At 35.3% G+C, this 22,919-nt stretch overlaps 2 protein-coding genes across 6 annotated transcripts; one reads left to right on the forward strand and one right to left on the reverse strand.

Moving 5' to 3' along the window:
• Positions 1-726: 726 nt before the first annotated feature.
• On the reverse strand, positions 727-12,797 carry LOC128211768 (uncharacterized). 5 transcript variants are annotated; one of them, XM_052916812.1, is made up of 6 exons: positions 12,707-12,797; positions 7,953-8,035; positions 5,658-5,808; positions 5,215-5,309; positions 4,780-4,918; positions 727-3,299 (listed from the first exon to the last, which is right to left on the reverse strand). In XM_052916812.1, exons 2-6 carry the CDS (start codon positions 8,010-8,012, stop codon positions 2,305-2,307), a joined length of 1,440 nt encoding a protein of 479 aa, XP_052772772.1. In that variant the 5' UTR covers positions 8,013-8,035; positions 12,707-12,797; the 3' UTR covers positions 727-2,304. The 5 variants fall into 5 exon arrangements, with proteins under 5 accessions (XP_052772772.1, XP_052772771.1, XP_052772774.1 ...); XM_052916811.1 differs by lacking the exon at positions 12,707-12,797 and adding an exon at positions 10,643-10,965; XM_052916814.1 differs by lacking the exon at positions 12,707-12,797 and adding an exon at positions 6,076-6,125.
• A 781-nt stretch (positions 12,798-13,578) lies between these two features.
• On the forward strand, positions 13,579-21,966 carry LOC128211769 (uncharacterized). Its single transcript, XM_052916817.1, has 6 exons — positions 13,579-13,647; positions 16,410-16,477; positions 16,613-16,763; positions 17,236-17,330; positions 19,674-19,812; positions 20,930-21,966. Exons 2-6 carry the CDS (start codon positions 16,421-16,423, stop codon positions 21,847-21,849), a joined length of 1,362 nt encoding a protein of 453 aa, XP_052772777.1. The 5' UTR covers positions 13,579-13,647; positions 16,410-16,420; the 3' UTR covers positions 21,850-21,966.
• Positions 21,967-22,919: the final 953 nt, after the last annotated feature.

Here is a 22,919-nt window from a genome sequence, read left to right on the forward strand (position 1 = left end):
AGATTGCAAGTAATATAGATAATTTAAAACTTACGAAGAAAAAAATCTAAATTTTAATTAAGTTGAAATGATTCACTAAGATGCCCCAGAGGTTTATTACCTGGTAGCTGGAACTAACCCTAACCCTAACCCCTAACCCTAACACCATACATGCTTATTACGATAGTAAATGTATAACATCAGACAAAACTAGGTGGATATCATTATGATGTCAATCAAAAGTTTCGTGGGTTTGCTGGAGCAGATTTTGAACAGGGACTTGCGTTTGAGGGGCGTTATTTAGGGGCACAACTTTTTGGACATGATCCCTCGAGTGGGCATGACATAAATATGTTTAAAATGTGGGAAGTGGGGTTTAGGGGTACTCCCCCTAGAATATTTTAAATAGTTTTAGTCTGAATTGGTGCATTAAGGCGTAATTAAGTACTTTTTCTGAGAAATATTGACAACAAAATTAACCTTTAAGTTTACTTGCGGGCCAACTGGTGGGGGGCACAGGCCCTACAGCTCCCCCCACTAAACGACCTGCCCATGGTCCACTTTTAAATAAAATAAATGAACAAGATTTGCTTGCTTGGGTATATAAGTAAAAAAAACTGACAGTGGCAGTATAAATATGGGTCCGTGAGCCCAGCTCAGATACACCCAACTGCAATTGACTAAATAATATGGGGATTTATAACCCATTTAGGAACATTGATCGTCAAAATAAAATAAAAGATGAAGTAAATTTTAGTTTTTATTGTGAAATAAAGAGAGAGTACTCAGACTGTGGTACAACCGGGAATTTACAGGAAGTAGGCGAAGATGTTATCTCCCTTGCTTGATTCTACGGAAATAAACGAAATGAAATCCGATTCGTTAGCTCCGCCCATTCATATTCGTTTCTTTCCGTGACATTTACCATATAAGGTATAGGTGAAATCGTCTATCCTTGTAATTCTGAACTTGCCAATTCACTTTTGTAAACCTGGACTTGTTGGCCTGCAAATGTTCCTTTTACGATTGCGAGTGTCGACTGTAGGATTGCAGTTTTACATATGCATGATTCGGCTTTCTAAATTACATCATCATCTTGTTAAGGGCAAGTTATACGATCTATGTTTTAGTGGTACAGGGTAGATCTGACAAATATTTTGATTACTATAATGACAAATGTCAAACCAATACGGAAAAACTGACGAATAGAAACAACAAATAGCACGTCTACATTGACAAATGTAAGAGATATTTAGTACGATTAAGAAGCACATTGTGGGAATTACACGTCTCGACTTTGGGCAACGAATAGCCTCCATACGTATCAGGATATAATGCGATATGTTTGTAAACATTATTTTATCGGTTTCTATTAAAAACACCACGTGACTACGCTCGTCCAGTCAATATCTTTATTGCAATACGCATATTTTCTTTATCGAGTCTTTGCTTTAATTATTTTTACGTTTTATTTGCATAATGGCAGTCATTGCCTGTCGTTTGGAAAACAATAAAGTATATTCAAAGGGGAGTAACTACCGTGTAGTCATATCGATAACAACAGACCGCCAAAATTTTTGTCAGCTACGCTTTTATAATTAAGAAAGTATGTAAGTAAACTGTTGATTATAGTAACATGTGAACATAGCATAATAACATTGCATAATGAATAGTTTTATATTTACACCCGGCCAATCGGGCCTATAAGTCACCTATATATCGGCAGTATATGGAGCATAATTTCATATAAAATATAAGTTGTATGTTACAGTGCAGATATACAAACAATCAAGTACTATTTTACGTAGCATCAATGAGTGGAATTAAGATAGACATAATCAATCGAGTATAGTGCAAATATCGCAAAATGATACATTAAAGTGATACATTCAATGCCTGTGCAAGAAATATTATAAATAAATGAAGATGTTTATGTGTACAATGTGCATGTGCTGTTAACAGTGATAATAGAAAATACAAATTTATCAACGCGATATCAGAAGTTAAGAGAATAGGACGCTTCGTCTAAGCATGTAAGTTTTTACAATATATTTCGCTAATTGTCTTATATTGTTTTGCATTAAATGTGTATTTTTTTCCTAAATCAGACAGATGAATGACAAAGATTATGAAAAACATTGTTAATATTCCGGAATATATAATCATTATACTAGTTTAAAAAGTGACATAATGTCATGAAATCTGTTTGATAGTACACAAGAAACATTGCAACAGTACCAGTCATAAAGTATTTTGTTCTTCATTCGTGTACAGCGCTTTATTCCATAAGAAAGATGTATTTTCGGTCTGACGTGTAACATGCCATTACTGCACAAAATCCTGATCATCATAAAATTCAGGAAGGTAAATACCACAGAAGCTATTTCTTTGTTTTGGCATATTTTCTTTTGACGTGTCATCAGTGTTATATGAAGTACTGACATCGTTTTTACTTTCCAGCTCCTTTTCCAACTCCTCGAGACGGTTCCGTAATATTCCCTGAGGTTTGTATTCAATATCAGGGTGATTCCGTTTCCTATGGTGATCAACAGACGATCTATTTTTAATTGGGATATGACATATGTCACACGCGTATAGTTTCTTCTCCGAGTGACTGATGTAATGCTCCAATTGCTTTATGCGGCTCGAATGGCTTTTTTCGCATCCTTTTACAACGCATACAAACCGGTTGCCTTCTTTATTCACGTGTTTAATGCTTTGTAGACCAGATGTACTAGGACAATCAGTTATTAAGTTATTGTTCAGCTCTGGTAAAATATTCTTAGTATGCCTGAATTTCCCTTCTGTTGACGATTGTGTTGTCGCTTTAAATTTCTTAATTTCTGAGTTGCCCTCAATGGTCTGGTGTGTCCTCTTTGACCCTGTCGATTCCAGTTCCAATGGTTCGGGTAGCAACTCTGAGTCTGACAGGAGTATATCATCATTAATTGAATCTTCATCAGTACCGAAACCCAAAATGTCTGAACTTGAATCATCGAAATATGACATTTCCTTGACAAACATGTTCGGTGGTTCATTCTTGTCTTTGAGTGGTTGTTTCCCTCTATCATTACCTTGACTAGTGGATATATTTCTTGGTTGTGCTGGATTTTCATCTTGTCTTGGTTTTAAATAACGTTCTTGCTTTGAATTGGGGTTGATTTTACGATGACCGTTTTCTGAATCCTTTCTGGAAGGTATCTCCATCTTCAGATACGTTTGCAGTTCACTGTGTAGGGAATGTCCCGTGCTTGTTTCAGGGCCTTGTTCAATCCCATGGTGTCTTTCAGCTGTTTGGTGAGCTTTTTTTTTGATTTGTTCTAAAAAGAAAATATCTCTTATGAGAGTCATTGTCTATTGTTCCCTTAGTAGTACTGTTTCAAAGAAATGTAAAACAAGAAAGATATTGTGGCCCTTAATCGCTCATCTGAATATATTAGCAGTATCGCTGAATTAGAATAATATGTAATTACATTGATATAGGTTTCTTGTACAATCCAGTTGGATGAGTAGCTTACAGTCCAGAAGAAACCATTTTTACACTGTTTAACATTATCTTTGATTTCAAATGTGACCCTGACCTTCAAGGTAGGCAAATGTTTTTGCGTGACATGGCGTTTCATCTGTTGAAAATTTTGGGCAGGTATGTCAAAATGTGGCAATGGATGACAAACGAGGGTGCAGAATTTGCAAAGGGGTGCTATCACAACGGATGCATAAACAGACAGTAAGTTTACTATTGGTTGCCTCCTTTTATGATAGTATTATAGTTCAAATATTTCGTAAAGATCGGAAATTAATGAAACATACATTGTGTTAAGATTTTTTTCTAATATAACGCCTAGAAACCGTGTTCTTTTTTTTTGGTTAAACAAAATGTACCCGTATATGTAACTACTTAAGATTTAACCAATACGTATATGAAAAACTACAAAAAACAAGCTCAGTAGCAGGCAAAAAGTTTAAACATGCACCCTGTTTAATGGCACAGGGTAAAAGCCAAATACATATAACACAAAAACAAACAATCACAAACAAGGAACATGTAACTACAGCACAAAACTCGATAAACAACACAGTACATATATACTACATGTATATAAAAACTAGGTTCTTTATCAAAGACAATCATTCCGACGAAGTTTCGTTCAAAGTGGTGCGTAATGGGACCTATAAACTGTAAAAGGCACAAGGATCTACGGTTGGATTTGATAAGATGAAAAAACCAGCCTCTATTGGGTATATAAGATATGAACTTGTGACTTTTATGTATTGATTCTAGATGATACATATTCGGATCCACCCGAGAATTCATCAAAACGGTTTTTCGGACCAATTTGCAGACGCGTTTTTAATAATATGTGACCTTTAGAATGTTGACGACAGTCGACGCATGTCGGATAACCGACCTATCACAATAGCTAAACAATAAAAGTACAGAAACCACTTTATCGCTGTAACACACATTGTTGTTGTTGATGTTGTTGATATAACTGACACGTGACTGTTCCTATAATAGTGTACTATAGTATCGAGAAAAAGCGGCCATAGTGATGCATCGAGGATAATGTATCTATCGGTACTTTAGTGCATGATCGTATTAATAAGTAATGTTGTTTCGTGAATTAGTGGTAACCATCTAATTCAATTTGATGGATGTCAAATTGTCGCAATAGCTGCCTATACTGACGATAACTGCCTGTTACGGTTCTTTCAACAACTATCGATGACTATCGTGCATACCAATAAAGAGTTAAAGTTCTGAATCACACAGATCAATGTCAACATTGTTACACTCACCAACGTGTCTGGAAAAGGCTCTCTGAATGCCTTGAAACAAGATTCTACAGTAGGCTACCCCCTTGTCGGAGCCTAGAATATTTGGGTTTGTGGCAGTCACCACAAAGCACTCCTCTCCGTTCTCAGCTAGTCGACGAGTCTGTATTTAAAAATATGCTTAGTTAAATATGAGTGTTTTCTATACCATTAAGTGTTTCGCTTAAGTGATAACCTTATACTAAATTATAGTTTCAGATGTTAACTTCTGACATATGTGTTTCTATATATTTCTTTTTTGATATTGGATGTATTGTAAAAGTGTGATGTAATTTGAGCTATCAGTGACAGTCTATAAGTTTAACGACGTGGCTGTTGAAATACGTCGGTAATGAGTGAAGAACAAGTCTCCATTCTTTCATATTAACACCATTAGATGGACATTGGTTTTACGCTCACCTGATATACAATCATAGATCGGATCGCCTTTCTGTCATTATTAAAATCATCGACGACTTGGTTTGTGTAAACGCTTTCAAGCATGTCCTGTTGACCTGGAATGGCAAGGAGCGAAATTAATTGAAATCGGCATATTGTGATGTTTAGATTTACGACACTGCCATGAGTTTACATGATGCGAAATAAAAAAAAACTTGAGTTAGTATTCCAAGATAGATTACCGAAACAGAGTTTTATTAGTGAATTCCATATTAAATTTCTCGTTCGGATGCAAAATATCAAGTCAATGGCGCTGTCGCCCTCTTTATTTAATTACATTTGGTCTTCCGACTGATCTTATTAACAGACAAATTAATAATACGTGTTCATTTTAATATTTTGTTTATAAAGATGCTGAATGCTGTTTTCACTTATATACAGAGATATCATCCATGATGACATACTTAAATATGGTACAAACTCCTTCTGCACGCCTTTAAAGTTTGCCTTTATGAATTCAACTCCCATGTTTGAGCCTATTAAATGGGATCCTTCATCGACTGCACAAGCAGTGATAATAAAACAGTCTTCCCCATCATTACTCAGCAGTGACGCCTGTAAAATATACGATAGTTTAGCAGGATACCAGTACATATTCATTTCTTACTAAGCAGTTGTGCCTGTAAAATATATGATTCTTCAGCAGTATATAATTACACCCCCTCCTTACACAGAAGTGATGCCTGTAAAATATACCAGTCTTCAGCAGTATATAAGTACACCCCCTCCTTACACAGAAGTGATGCCTGTAAAACATACCAGTCTTCAGCAGTATATAAGTACACCCCCTCCTTACACAGAAGTGATGCCTGTAAAACATACCAGTCTTCAGCAGTATATAAGTACACCCCCTCCTTACACAGCAGTGATGCCTGTAAAAATATACCAGTCTTCATCAGTATATAATTACACCCCCTCCTTACACAGCAGTGATGCCTGTAAAACATACCAGTCTTCAGCAGTATATAAGTACACCCCCTCCTTACACAGAAGTGATGCCTGTAAAACATACCAGTCTTCAGCAGTATATAAGTACAGCCCCTCCTTACACAGAAGTGATGCCTGTAAAATATACCAGTCTTCATCAGTATATAATTACACCCCCTCCTTACAAAGAAGTGATGCCTGTAAAATATACCAGTCTTCATTAGTAAATAATTACACCCCCTCCTTACACAGCAGTGATACCTGTAAAATATACGATAATTCAGCGGTAAATAATTACATATTCCTCTTTAATCAGCAGTTATGCCTGTAAAATATATGATACTACAGCAGTATATAATTACACCTCATACTGACACAGTAGTTATGCCTGTAAAATATATGATACTACAGCAGTATATAATTACACCTCATACTGACACAGTAGTTATGCCTGTAAAATATATGATACTACAGCAGTGTATAATTACACCTCATACTGACACAGCAGTTATGCCTGTAAAATATATGATACTACAGCAGTGTATAATTACACCTCATACTGACACAGTAGTTATGCCTGTAAAATATATGATACTACAGCAGTGTATAATTACACCTCATACTGACACAGTAGTTATGCCTGTAAAATATATGATACTACAGCAGTGTATAATTACACCTCATACTGACACAGCAGTTATGCCTGTAAAATATATGATACTACAGCAGTGTATAATTACACCTCATACTGACACAGCAGTTATGCCTGTAAAATATATGATACTTCAGCAGTATAAAATTACACCTCATACTGACACAGTAGTTATGCCTTTAAAATATATGATACTACAGCAGTGTATAATTACACCTCATACTGACACAGTAGTTATGCCTGTAAAATATATGATACTTCAGCAGTATATAATTACACCTCATACTGACACAGCAGTGGTGCCTGTAAAGTATATGATACTACAGCAGTATATAATCACACCCAATACTGACACAGCAGTTATACCTGTAAAATATATGATACTACAGCAGTGTATAATTACACCCCATACTGACACAGCAGTTATGAGTGTAAAATATATGATACTACAGCAGTGTATAATTACACCCCATACTGATACAGCAGTGGTGCCTGTAAAATATACCAGTATTCGTCTGTTTATAATTTTATTCAGCAGTAATGCGTGTAACATGTGGAATACCTCTGCAGAACAAACTGTTGTATATCTTTACAAAGCCTTCCTTACTCAGTAGTGATGCCTTTAAAATATACAAAACTTCGGCAGTGTATAATTGTACGTTTTACCTTACAGTGATGTTTGAGTTCCGCTGTGCAAAAATAAAATTCATGTGTTGACAGGCCTCAGTCTGTTAGTCTAAAAATATCATAAACTGTCAAAACAAGTTTAAACATCTAACTAATATTCCATAATTTCATTTAACCTAGTTTTGGCCGTGTTTACGTCACGTCTGGACTGAACTTTCTTTTGTGATCGAACGTATGTCAATTTCATTCATCAGAATCAATCGAGTTAGTTTTCCTTTGTTCATTCGAATTAAAGGTTTTGAATATGCGAATCTACTCTCTTTACCAATTTCAGTCGACTTACTCAAGTATATTCATACTAATCTTCTGAACAAATTGATTCAAAAGTCGCTCGACACCAAATTACTTACACAAGATATCAAATATTCCGAACAGTCATAAAGCGATATATAGGGATATTTTCGATTAAATTAAAAACCTTCATTAAACTTACCAAGTGTTCCAACTGCGACCGAATCACTTCCCTGCGAACACTTACAGTGCGGTTCTCCATCGTAAACACTTGAAATGTTGAACCTGTATACGAATGGGGAATGAAATCAATTTCATTCTTCATTCAAGTCAGTGTACACACCATGACAATAGGTATTAATGTCCATTTCAACATTACGTACACTAAGCCATCGTGATATAACAATTAAATGCAATGAAAAGTTTGTTTGCATTATGATTTTGGATATCTCTGGTTATATCCATTGAACTTAATTTCCAATAAAATTTACTATTTCTGTTTCAACTTTGTTGATAACATAGTACGGTCATATACTAGAAGTCTGACAAACCAGACTTTCAAAACATTATCGTTTTAATCAGAAAGAGGCTACTTTCGGTCTCAGCAAACTTTAAGGTAATTGAAGAAAAGGTTAACGAAGCGTAAAGCGTAAGCTTAATTTAGCGAGATCAACTAAGATCGATACATTTTGGGATATAATAAAAGAGCGAGCGGAACAGCATTGGTGTTCCTAGCTCGAAGAATACTTGTTTATGAAGATATGGATTGACTTAAGCAAGGTTTACAAACGAAATACAATGTAAATATAAATCTCGTTAAATTTCAAACGACTTTTGACTGTGGAAGGCCCTTATGAGGACGACTATGGGCCGTGCCAGTTATTAGACGCCTGTATGGGGATAAATGTTTACAAATGTCAATGGGGGAAGTGTTTGTATATGAATAGATTGTATTTATATAAGAAAAATATGATTTCCCAAGGAAAATAAAAAATCTCATTCAACTTTGAATATGGGGTTAAAAACCGTGTTGATGCGTGTTTAAACTCCCAAAACGTCATATAACATCTTTTTAAACGGCATATTATATGAATTAGCCTTACGGTTATTCACTTTCTTTTAATATTGGCTGGTTGCCAGTCATACGAGTTCGCCATGTAAGAAATACAGTTGAACACCGTTAATCCGAAATCGTGGGGACCAAACAAATTATTTCGGAATAGCGATATGTCGGATTAATAACTTTTAGAAAATGACAGCGTTCGCAAAATATAGATGACATAAAATACTAAGTCGTGAAGATTGGAATGTCGGTTACACGTTACCAATACGATACATTCGGTTTAAGTAAAGTTTCGTATACAAAAATATGTGTTTATTTATTGTTTAGTACGTGACAAATAACTCGAAGTATGGTGTGAAAAACTACGACATGATCGAGTTCGAAATAAGAATTGATAAAAAGGTGTGAAATACCAAATCGGGACCGTAATTTCTACTTCGGAGTAGCGATTGTTTCGGACTAGCGATTTCGGATTTAAGATTAAAAATTTAGTTAAAATATCGGGACCGAAAAATAGTTTCGAAATAACGATAATTTCGGATAAACGGTGTTCGGAAGAGCGGTGTTCAACTGTAATCATATTAAAAGAACACTTTATAGAAACTTGTCGTGCTATTATATAAGCATGGTATAATACACGGGCATATTGTGTAATAGTTTATATATTTGATATAAAACTATAATTGGCATAACATGCAAGGCACCAGTCGAGATCTAGATAGTCGTTTCGGCATGGTTACACATGTAGGAGATGGCCGAGAACTTTTCTACGTTTGAGAAAGTTGTGCAAAAATATTGTCCAGGCCAATAATGTGTTGCTATATTGTCATGTGATAAATCCGTCATAATCCGGATATTTCTGTATTTATACGGAATGTTATCACCATGTGTTTGTACGAGCTTAATAAACGTTATCATTAACAAACTGACTGAAAAGACTGATACATAATTTTGAGGCCAAAGGCTGATTTTTACCCCCACCGATTAGTGAGATATTCGCCAAAGGAGTAATTTTGTACCAAAAATGCCACAAGCCCTGCGATGAATGACATCTAGAGTGGTCCAACATCTCTGACTATTTGATATGGTTTCATTACTCTAGTCTTAACTTAACTAGTTGTAATTTAGAATTTTGATAGTACATGTGTCTTCAAAAGCATTACCTAAAGTAAGAATAGTATATTTAAAAGGATGAGCAACACTCGCGGTCAGTCAAATGAAAGCGTCCAGTCTGTATACATATATAAACTGACCACTTTCTTTTCGATGCCCGGGTTGCCTTATTATTTAAATACTAAAACCTCTTCATAAGCATATTTTGGAAATTCGTCCAACCTATAAATAGCTCGAACATTTTGGTTAAGAAATACTTATTACATGTATATGATATCGATGTATCTAAACGTACTTAAACTACGGGAATCGACTTACATTGACATAGTTCATTTAATGCCCACATGTAACAGTAATTTTAAAAACTTTATACTCCGCGAGTGAGGGGACGAATAGACAGAGTAAATTAACATTAGCAAATGCGCACCTACCACCCCCACTGGTGCGTTTGGTTATTACACCCATTTACATGCAATCCAATGTATCAGCTATTATTACAGACAGGTCAATAGTCACAGTTTTAACATTCTTTATAAATATCATATGAGAATATAATCATAGATTTAAGCTACTTTAGGTTACTAGATAGTAAATGTAGTGTATCGACTGTGAAAACATGAATCTACTTTCGCTTTCGTGGTTTATATGAAAACAAAAGTATGTAAACATTTAATGAATATTTAGTATGTATGTTAAATTCAAGAACATGTGCTTACCAGTAGGTTATTACGATTAATCAATTCGCTTTTATTAAATGTTTGTTTAGTATCCTTAAAATGTACAATGTAATTTATATTCTATATTTCTACAAAGTTTCTTATTCATAAAGTGTCTTGATAACAACTTCACACAATTCACTGAGCAGCCTATATAAAATATGTTATGTGTTATATATTGCTTTTGAATACACTTTCTTCTTCACACTTAACTGAGTAGCATTCCATCAGTATGAGTAATATGCGATTAGGTGGGTGCAGGACGAAGTGAACCATTTCACAAGTGAACCAGTTCCTAAGTGTACCATTTCAGGACCAAGTGAACCACATATGTATTATATAGTGGCTATTGTGTGATGGGACACTGCCTGAAAGGTGATAATAACTAGTAATTATCGCCATTTGAATGCAAGACTTCACACATTTGCTACACTGTTAAAGATGTGTATTTAGCTGTTAGAAATTGACTTTTAAGGTTCATGACAATTAATATAGTAGCTATTTTTATGATAGTAACATAAATACAAGAGATGCATTAATATTATTTGTTACAAATCAATAAATGACACATGTTACAGTACAAATAATTGATGTTAATAATAATAATGTTTAAAGCACATGGTTATAACAAAAGCACTATATGAATAAATTAAACATGGTAATACATAATTCATAATGCAATACACAACATGTGTAAATATGGAAACATACATGATATACAATACATATCATCAACATGAAGATCACAAATACTTGAATACATATTGTCAACATACAGCACAATACACAATTAGTCAATTTATTGTCATACTACTCATCAGCTTCGCTGCGGTTTTCGATTGATGCTGGGATTGGACCCATACCAATCAGGTGACTGGCTTCCCTGAGCAGTTGAGATGTTGTGAGGTTGTCATCTTCATATTTATCCCACATGTATATTCTTGTACTTTTGCCTCTGATTTCTGGTTACAAGGTTGTCTGACACCAGTCTGACGTCCTCCGCTTCGGTCCGCAGGAGTGGAACCAGAACGTAGAACGGTAGGCTGCACCCGGTGCCAACTTATATACAGGCTTTCATACTAAAAAATGTTTGAGTCATATGTCACTATGTCTGTTCACAGCTTCTGTAAGTGAGCTGTTAAATTAGTAATTACCAATTAATAAGGCCAATTAAAATTAAAGTACAATTATCCATTAATTACACCCACCCTTATTTGTTTTCGGTACATGAATGAGGTGTAAATAACAAAAATAGAGAATTTTTGAACATATCTATGGAATAAAATTCAACAAAGTAGGATGAATTGATAATATATTCTTTATAAGGATTAAATAAAAAGGTTGTTTTTTTTTCATTTTTCTTTTCCTTTTTTTTCAAAATATTGGTATATTAAAATACATAATTCTAATAAATCAACACTTTGATATGATTAACAATTTATTCATATTATTTATTAAATCATTTATACTCAGGAAAATTAACTCTGAAACATAATATTTCATTAAGAGAATATTCCCTATCTAACATATAGATGGTTCACTTTGTATCACCAAGTGGATCACTTAGTCCTGGTTCACTTGGGAAGTGGTTCACTTCGTCCTACATTCCGATTAGGTTACGGAGACCTACTCGTGTACGCTGTACAATAGAAGTGGGTTTACCCTTATCAGCGTATTTATTGTCCCTATGTTGATATAAGTGTACATGCAAGGACTGGAACTAACAACAACATATCTTCGGATTGTATAAAATTCGTACCGTAAGTAATAAACCTTTTTTAATAATTGTTATAATTACGAAACGATTCAACATTAGCCGGGGTGATTAAGATACCGATATTAGATTTGGACTAAGGGAAGTGAAATTCTTTTTGCCGCGAACAATGAGGTATTATAACTAAGCACATTAATAGTTATCGTATTGATCAACTGTGTTAAGTCGACCGGATAGAAATAACTATTAGGGAAAGTCTCAAATCGAAAGTAGCTTTATTTACGCATTAACGATTAGAACAAGATTAAAGTTAATCGCCATACAAAGATAACAATAATTTATTGACATACTTTCACTTGATGTGTCCCATAAAGATTTATACAACCATTCAAGGTTACAATGTTGAAAGTTTCCCGTATGTTTACAAGTTCAAAAGCTCAAATAGAAGGATTGTGTAGGGATATGTAAATGAGTATAACACAGTATGACTAAACACCGAAAAGCAAGAAATGCAAGGAAAACCGCGAAAAGTACGGCGAAAAGAACAGAAAACACCGAAAAGCACGAAATGCAAGGAAAAGCACGTATATCACAAATGAAAACACGCCGAAAAGCACATTCGGTACTCCTCGGCTATTTTCCTTGTTATCACTGCATTTTGGTGCTTAGTCATACGTATAACAACATTTCATTCGGAACACCAAGGCACACCAACCTCGGATGTATCTGGACGGTTTACAGTGTCAGAAATATGTACATTCAAGTACGCTGCATGTAGATCGCGTAGTAATTTAAACTCGGCAGCGAAATTTAATGATTTTACTCTTTGGACTCTTATTTATTTATAAATACACTAAAACAATCCACTCACATTAAATTTTAACTTTAAATTAAGATATACAAGATACACGTTACACTAATTTTACGAACCACTTCTACCTATGTACGTGTATACATTCGAGGTTGTTTTCGATGATAAGTTGTGAATGAATAACATATTATATGATTGGCAGCGATCGAAATCCTGTTAAATTTAATACGGACTTCAGTTGGTATATAACAGGCTATTTCGGAGTTTTCCGACAGTATAAGTACAAGCTTTTAAGGAGTTTTCTGAGCGTGTATATTTAGGCAAATACAGAGTTTGTCGGCTAGGTGAATACAGGCTATTACCGAGTTTGCCGAGTAGGTGAATACAGGTTATTACGGAGTTTGCCGAGTAGGTGGATACATGCTATTACGAAATTTGCCGAGGAGGTGAATACAGGCTATAACGGAGTTTGCCGAGTGGGTACGTAGTAAATGTGCACATTTTCAATTAAAGTTACTGGCGAAAGTACATCTGATGGAGTGTACTTTCTTTCAGTTTAAGTGGATATTGAGCGTAACATTTCTACTGATTCTTGTTTTTTTATGGTCTTCGTGATTGTTACAGGATTGCAGATAACAAATAGTTTCTAATCTTTGAAAACCATCTTGCCGTCGGACTTTTAAAGCCACTTGCAGTAGATCGTTAAACAAATTTCATATAAAAAAGAAATAATTTTGAGATTGAAAGATGTACAAAAAATGAATACTCGGCTATGATAAAGATTTGAACCGCCTTTATGACTACAAAGGTAAACACTATTTGCCTGTGCATGTAAAAGTTGAAATGAAGCGGATATTATCGAGACACGTTATACAAAATTAGTTAAGAACACAATATATGTTTCCCCTTTTGACATGCCATTATAACTATTTCTGATGAAGGTTAATATCGTATCAACTTGTATCTCTCAAAAATTACATTTCAGGAAAAGAAATTAACCCTACTCCTTCCCCTACCCCATAGTTATTTTTAGTTTTATCTATATTGTTTATTCCATGTATACTGATCATTAATTAGATAAAAACTTGGTAAATCATCATTCGTAAGTTCTATGAAGCTTTTCAAATATTTTGAACAGCAACAGTTGGTGTAAATAACGTTTCTGTTAAAATGTAACATAAAAGACCACGTTTTAACAAAAACAATATGTTACACAGAGTGCTTAAACATATAAAGTCATGTCATTTTGCAAATGAAGTTTGCTTTGAGTATCTAATGGTTGTCAATTGGTATGAAATCAGTATATCATGGCACCAATAATTACAAATAATATGCCTTGTTCTCACAAAGTATATTTTGAGTGACCTGTGTTATTTTTAAATCTCATCAACATGCTCTTTAGCGGCTGGGCGCTTGGAATTAAAGATGTGAACTACCGGGTCAGAATTATTTCCTGTTTCAAAGTGGAGAAATATTTGAAATATACATGCTTCCGGCTTGTCATTGTAAGAGGGTGTTTTGTTAAACAGTCATGTTCATTTACATTTAAAATTAAATCATTTTAGACAGATACATACAAATAAAACATCAAGTAAATAATTCCGATCTGATTTTTGTATCTATTAAAACATAGGTTCATACACAGTCTGCATGTACATCAGATTGAACCTGTTTTTAGATTGATACAAACCAATCCGAGTTTTTCATATTTACTGTCAATTATTGATGTTTTATGGCTAAAAGTATTACTAAAGACTAATGAGTTTATTGGCATAAAACATCAATTTTCGAGCGTATCTATGACAAACTGCGATCTGTTTTTTTGTCAGCAGTCTATATAATAACATCCCTGGTTTCAAGACATGAACGAAAGAATGGCTCATTCCATGACAAAAAAATAAGAAAGAGTTGTCAAAAAGGTAAATCTGTGAGAGTGCAGCTCTATAAGGCATGATAATTGAAATGCACAAATGTAATGAACAGTTAATTATTACGTTACTTTGCAATGCGACCGATATTATGAGCATATCACACCTAAGCAAATAATTGCTTTGATTGTTAATTTGATATGTACTTCAGTCATAGACTAGTCGTTTTCAGCATTGCGAGAACCTCCATACCCAACACTAGCAACGTCAGTTATAGGCTGCGTAGAAGTCTTTCGGACTTTTCTTTAATAGTTTACGCTAGGTAAAAGTATATGTTATTTAGATTTAAGCATAATTTAGTTATTTTCGATCTTCCAATATTATCAAACTTGACTTAAAATTTAATATAGCCTGATTAGCAGCCGTATACGGGATGTTGGGTGTCGAAGAGTCCGAGTACTTGAAAATGCCTTGTTTATGTTATAACATTAAGGGTATTTTTGCATACCGGTATAGTGTTTCCGGTCAAGTGACCAGTGCTGGAAAACCCGTCTTACACACCAATATAAGATGAGTCACGCGCAACAACGCGCCACTTCTTATTTCTGTTATTGTATTGTTTATGCCATTTCAATAAAGCGCTATCAAAATTTCCACAAATTCATAATTAAAATTTGAACTCGATAAACCTCGTTTCGGCAAAACACCCTAGGCTCGGGTCGGAATGAACCTAACTTACACTCTCGGCCATGGAAGATACTTATAATCTGGGGTGGGAGAAAAGCAGTTCAGCTTAATTAAATGACAGCGTTATAAACAAATTTACATTTTTGCTTTTGAAATGAAAATGAAATATGTTTGAACTGTGAAATACAATTGTTACTTTGAAAATGCATTGTAATATTTCATAGAGATACCAATTCGAAAACGCGATCGTAGAATATGATCGCTGGTATAATGACCCTTAAATATACTTAAAATTAACAGTTGCCTTATTGGACATTTATCTGTAACTGAATTCAGTGTTTTACCATAATTGATTGCGTTTGATTGCTTTCTAATGGCATTCGAACCCATTTTGATATATCAGTGCAACCCAGCTTACATTATAACCTTGGTTTTTACAAAAACTGCCCGAACTGGCCTATATTTCGACGTAGCAAAGTATGTGTGTGTGGGGGTTGAGGGCGGAAATCCGCATATGTTACGATCAATAATTATCTATGACGCAATAAGTTTATAATTATGAATGTTGGGAGGGGAATATTTGTTTTTACAACAAGCTGTATGTATCTGTATGTTGTTTGCAATAATTGACTATATGACTGTATGTTATAGCTGCTTCGTTATAATTTTGATATTGTGTATTTACAGACAAAACAAACATGGGCGATGAGCTGGCTCTTGAGAGACGAGTTGTTAGATCAGAGTTGAACGAGTTGGTCAGTATATTTCACGTTATAGTATGGTTGTTTTTTTATAATCATATTTTAGTGTATGTGTTTATCAATGTAGATTTCAACCTGTAAATAATATTTGTTTTTAATTTTCTCTAAGAATGGTGTATTTATTTACAGTCAACTTTGTTGAACAAAGCTGGGGATGAGTGTTTTATTGTAACTGCCTGTGTTTATGACGAAACACCACATCTGCTCGGCTCGATCAAGGGAACTGACTTTGTAGAGAGCAAATCCCTTATTGTCAAAACGGAATTTCTGCAATACTTAAGTACGTATAAAAACAGTGGTCTATTTTTACATTGTCGAAAGTTTGTGTTATGTACAACAATCTGCACACTTAAGACCTAGGATCTTATTAATTGATATCAACAGTTAGGATATAATTGGAAGGTCTCATGGTATAGGAAGAGAGCACCAGAATCCTATAGCAGGTCGTGGGTTCGGAGACAAAACTTTAGTACGTCTTGCACAATCCATAGAGTAGCTGCAGTTGCTACTGTTTAGAACCCCGCTGGCATCCATCGAGCATGTTTAATCTTACGTTGGCAGAACAGCTTCACTGTATATGTTAAATAAATATGTATGTATTAAGTGTAGTGAAAATAGTATTGGTGGATGACAAGTATATTGAATTGTACATCACATGACCTGAATGAGTTTTACCAAGCTGTTCATTCCACAATTGTAGATTTTATCTGCTTTGTTTTACATCATTTCATGTTTGCGTTAATATGTTTCAGAAAACCAGGTGTCATCAGAAGTCGTCAGTAGGCCAGACGTTATTGACGATCCATGCAGTGAGAGAAAAGTGGTCAGGTCTCTTATGATACATTTGGTGAGTAAAGATGCACCCTGTTAAAGAAAGAAGACATAAACCGATACCGGGTATGATTAACACACTCAAACAACACTGGATATGATTAACACATTTTCGATATTGGATATCCTACGTCTAAAACACTTCAGTGGTTTAGCGGCTATGGTCGATAACCATAAATCACGAGTTTCCGCTTTGAGTTATATCTCCCTGCAGTAGTTGGTATGCCTCGTAAGTGTTGTTTATATATTTCATACCGCCAGTCTGTCTGTTCGTCCATGCGCCCGTCCGTTTTATTATTGGTACAGCAATATCTTTGGAATAATTTGAACTTCACAGAATTGTAGAGCACTATGGAAAACAGTATTGCTGTTATCTCACACTTCAAGGTCAAACTTACATATAGCGACCAGTGTTATCCAAAATGGACCTCACGGCAATTGTTCTTGTCCCACATAATTGTAAACCACCATGGTAAGAAGTGTCGCTCATATTCTTTGTGCTTGTATCCAGAAGGTCCAGGCATCACTATGGCAAGTTGTGTTACTTATAAAATGAGCGCTCTTCAAGGTCACACTTACAGGTTTGTCAAGTACAAGTTGTGTTGTACTATAAGATGTTGTGTATTGTACTAAAAGATGGTTGATGCTGCACTATAAGATGTTTTGTGTTGTATTATAAGATGGTTGGTGCTGTTCTAAAAGTTGTTTGGTGTTGTAGTATAAGATGTTTGGTGCTGTACTATAAGATGTTGTGTGTTGTACTATAAGATGTTGGGTGCTGTACTATAAGATGTTGGGGGTTGTACTATAATTTGTTGGGTGTTGTACTATAAGATGTTGAGTAATGTACTAGAAGATGTTTGGTGTTGTACTATAAGATGTTGAGTGTTCTTCTATAAAATGTTGAGTAATTTACTAGAAGATGTTTGGTGTTGTACTATAAGATGTTGGGTGTTCTTCTATAAGATGTTTGGTGTTGTACTATAAAATGTTGGGTGTTGTACTATAAGATGTTGGGTGTTCTTCTATAAGATGTTTGGTGTTGTACTATAAGATGTTGAGTGGTGTACTATAAGATGTTTGGTGTTGTGCTATAAGATATTGGGTGTTCTTCTATAAGATGATGGGTGTTGTACTATAAGATGTTGGGTGTTGTACTATACGATGTTGGGTGTTGTACTATAAGATGTTGGGTGTTGTACGATAGGAGTTGGGTGCTGTACTTTCAGATGTTGGGTGTTGTTGGGTGTTGAACTATAAGATGTTTGGTGTTGTACTATAAGATGTTTGGTGTTGAACTATAAGATGTATGGTGTTGTACTATAATATGTTTGGTGCTGTACTATACGATGTTTTGTGTTGTACTTTAAGATTTTTGGCGCTCTACTAGACGATGTTGGGTGCTGTACTATAAGATGTTGGGCGCTGTACTATAAAATGTTGGGCGCTGTACTATACGATGTTGGGTGCTGTAATATAAGATGTTAGGCGCTGTACCATAAGATGTTAGGTGTTGTACTATAAGATGGTTGGTGCTGTACTGTAAGATGTTTGGTTCTGTACTATAAGATGTTGGGCGCTGTACTGTAATATGTTGGGTGTTGTACTATAAGATGATGGGTGTTGTACTATAAGTTGGTTGGTGCTGTACTATAAGATGGTTGGTGCTGTACTATAAGATGGTTGGTGCTGTACTATAAGATGGTTGGTGCTGTACTCAATTAACACTACAATCATCCGAGGTATAATTTAGCTCTACTGGTAAAATGCCAGAAGAGTTTTTGCGATGGTGCGGTGTCCGCCGACCGTCCGTTTTAAGCAATTGCTTTAGAACATGATAAAGCCGATACATTAGTTTGATATCCATGTGAGTTCGGTTCCTCTCGAAACGCAGGCAGATCCGCCTTTGTATGATTAGATAATTGCACATAAAATGCAAAGGAATTTTAGGGAGACAACTTTGTACAGAGAGTTGTGCATAATTGATGTGTTTGTGTCCCGTTGAAACATGGTTTACTAATTGCTATGATTATGTGCCAGTAGACCATAGACACTCATTATGTTTTATATATGTTCGAATCTCTACTATATTTCCATCGCAAAACACATACGTTTTCTTGAAACCCTTGTCTTTCCTACGGATGTCTCCAATCTTTTGTCGTTGGCCTGGTGAACGACGTGTTCGACAGGTTGTTACGAAAGAGCGTTTATTCGACCCAGGTGTCCGTCCGTACCGGAACTTATTACCACCCACGACAGATAAGAGATAGAAATGTATTGTGTGATAATTACAAGCAAAGTTAGCTTAAATCTCACACATACCTTTATAAATTATTGTTTGTTAACATTATTTTTACAGGCGGGTAAATTACACGCCAACGGGGAGGAGTGTTTTATTGTGACTGCAAAGAATCCAAACGTTCTTGGCTCCGACAAGGGGAAAGCTTACTTCTGCGAGAATTTCAAGTTTTGTCAGAAAGCATTCTCTCGCCACATTGGTAATTATCGGGCTTTGAAGTGTTTTAAAGTAAGACATTTAGTTCCACTTCAGAGACTGAGATGTAATATTCTTACCTTTAATGCATTTTTCCTGATCGTTTTCATTCGATGGCCGTTAGAACCTGGGCATGAGTTCCTTATATTGGTATACTATTAATACTGAAGGTGAAACATCGTGACTTTGTAACTTTGTAAGTAAGGTGTTCAAAGGTGAATATCTGACATCCAGAATGCTTTGTCACAAAAATATTTCAAATTGACCCTATGAATGTATCATAGCTATATTTTAATATTATTGGTTTAACATCTCATACTCAAGAAACTGATTGTATGTTTCAAAGAAAAACAAAGAAAAAACTCACCTACACCTATATAATACACATATACGGTTAATGACCATTTATGAATACGGCCCCAGATTGATTGGCCTACTAAACAGAGTTCGTTCTCGACGCCACTGTACAGCCCTTTTTGTATTTGGTCAAACTAATCTAAGGATCGGTGCTAAAATATAGGGTAGATTTAGACATTTGAAATAAATAATTATCTTTATTTAGGCCTCCTTAGATCGCCGATGGTTCTCTGACTGTATCAAGCGTTAAAACATTCGAAACTCCTTGGCCATTTTCTACCGTAAACAACCTCGGATGTATACCTGTACATTAATAGAAGTAGATCGTAGATTTTGAGTTATATGATTAATTAATTAAAATGTAGTGTTTTAACGTGTATTTGTATTTCTAAGTTTGAATTGATTGCCCCTGAAGTGTAGTATTGCAAACATAATTAAGATTCCATAGAGTTAACTCATTAATTTTTACTGCTAAATTACTGCTAAATTTAAACTACTACGCGATCTACTTGCAGCGTAGTTGATGTGTACAGATTGCTGATATTGTAATCCGTCCATAAACATCCAAGGTTGCCGAGGAGTTCCGATTTGCGTTAACACTAGTGAAAAAGGAGTTTATTTTTCAATTATAAGGAGCCCCTTTGTGTGAATTGTCTTTATTGGCCATAAATCAATATGAAAAAAAAATAAAACGACATTTTTGCATATACCGGTATATTTTGAATTGTGAAATATGTATTGACAGTTATATGTTCTGTTAATAGATGAAAGCAACCTTGATGCCAGTAAAGTCGGGGGAAAACACGTCGAAATGAGCACACCTAACGTGTCGTTTGCTCAACATTCCAGACCTACTGATGGAAACAGATCAAGTCAATCCGTGGTACCAGTGAAAGTTAAAAATGTTTCGGATAATGTGAAAGTGAACACTAAAAGGACCAATATAGATGACCAAATTAAGGAATCGCCTTCGCTCCTTCTTGGAAAAGCTATATCAAACGAGGGGACTCCAAGAAAGGCAAATTTCGATCATCCTGTCGTACCTATAACACCCGCCTTTTATGATAATGATAATGACCGTTGGTCGAGTTCAGATGACGAGTTTCAAGAAGTGTCGGAAAATGATTTACCCGACATGAATGCCTTTATCGGAAGGACTCCGATAAAACTAGATCAAGACGCCACGCGGTCAGTACAGTCACCTCCAAAATTATGGTCAGCTTTGCAAAAGAGAAAGGAAGCGTGTCAAGAGCTGGAATCGCCAAACCAAAATAAACAGAATGAAGATAATGGAATACGGTCAAACATAAGCGCTGGAGAAAACGAGAGGGCGACGAAGACAATTGCAGGGACATCTGATGAGTGTAAACAGGGAACTTATTCAAACACATTAGAAATACAAATATTTACATGCGTTGTAAAAGGATGTTCGAAAGAATTTACCACCCGTTGGCCGTTATTACATCATTATCAAAGTCATACTGATAGGAAACTAATCACATGCAGAGAGTGCGATGAACAATTTAAAAGCAGCACCAGCGCAAACAAACATTGTCAAAGAGCCCATTATGATATTGAAAACCTGAAACCTCAATATCCAACCCGACGGCAACTTGAAGATCTCGAAAGGGAGATTATGGCGAAAAACACTGATGGCATCTTCAATTCGGAGACTAAAAATTGATACAGTTGTTTTTATATATTATACATGTGGTATTTTTGTTTTGGGAGTTTTGCGCTGTTGTTCAATGTTCCTGGTTTGTGATTGTTTGTTGTTATACAATAAACTCAATAAACTCTTGCTTTAGATTAAGTTTAGTCAAGATATGTCATTCCTAACTAAAGTTATTCAGTTTTAACCGTTTCTCTATTTTAGTAACAGTGACATTGACCTTAACCCTAGGGACACCAAACGCATTCCCATGAAAGGTATTCATAAACTCTTTCTATAGACCAAGTTTGGTCAAGATATGTCAACCCTTACTAAAGATATTCAGTTTCATAGGTGGGTTTGACGCCGCCCGGCCGCCCGCCCGAACAACGACGTTTGTCTTTCTTATAACCAGGTTTCACTATGTGAAAATCTGGTTAATAATCTACCAAACCAAGTTTCATCCATCAATTCTACAAACCTGTCAGCCTTACAAACAGACTATTCCAGTCTAATAACCAGGATTGTTTATTGAGAAATCCGACTTCAGATTGAGAAAATGCAGAATGACAGTTTGGCATCTTATTTGGTAATTTATTAAAAATGCCATTTTTTATATTTTTTCACATAACCAAACAAAATTAACATTTTGTTTATAAAAAGTCATATCATCTGTTGCACGATTTTGGAGGACCTAACATTATCTTAAGATAGGCACCCACATTTGTTAAGAATGCTACTTAGTTAATATTTGCTATCAACATACGTGTAGGGCTTGTGTAGTGTGGTTACCTCCCCGGCATTCAACCTTACCTGCACCACGCTGGTGCAGAGTGGCAGGATTCACGTCTTCGTTCGACACCATGCCCTGAAGTACCACCAGCTGGCCCATCTTTGTTTCCGTAAAAGTGTAGCAAGGAACCAAACATGGTTAGGATCAACATGTCTGGATGCTTTGCAGTTGTCAGGTGCAACCAGGTTTTCAATGTGTACATCATATACACCTGTTAACAATGAAATATCCAGTCAAAGTATATACAAGGTGGCACCATCGCAGTATAGTCGCATTTTCCATTTTGACAATGGCGTTCTTCATTAGGATA

Source organism: Mya arenaria, chromosome 12 (assembly GCF_026914265.1).
Source record: "Mya arenaria isolate MELC-2E11 chromosome 12, ASM2691426v1".
Taxonomy (NCBI): domain Eukaryota; kingdom Metazoa; phylum Mollusca; class Bivalvia; order Myida; family Myidae; genus Mya; species Mya arenaria.

What these genes read in the sequence shown, in the direction of transcription:
- LOC128211768 (XM_052916812.1), bottom strand. Translation starts at nt 8,012, where the DNA reads ATGGAGAACCGCACTGTAAGTGTTCGCAGGGAAGTGATTCGGTCGCAG. An exon ending in GATCTATGATTGTATATCAG is followed by an intron (nt 4,919 to 5,214) that starts GTGAGCGTAAAA and finishes TTTTAAATACAG; the next exon opens with ACTCGTCGACTAGCTGAGAA. An exon ending in AGCCTTTTCCAGACACGTTG is followed by an intron (nt 3,300 to 4,779) that starts GTGAGTGTAACA and finishes TTTTCTTTTTAG; the next exon opens with AACAAATCAAAAAAAAAGCT.
- LOC128211769 (XM_052916817.1), top strand. Translation starts at nt 16,421, where the DNA reads ATGGGCGATGAGCTGGCTCTTGAGAGACGAGTTGTTAGATCAGAGTTG. An exon ending in GGTCTCTTATGATACATTTG is followed by an intron (nt 17,331 to 19,673) that starts GTGAGTAAAGAT and finishes TTATTTTTACAG; the next exon opens with GCGGGTAAATTACACGCCAA. An exon ending in AGCATTCTCTCGCCACATTG is followed by an intron (nt 19,813 to 20,929) that starts GTAATTATCGGG and finishes TTCTGTTAATAG; the next exon opens with ATGAAAGCAACCTTGATGCC.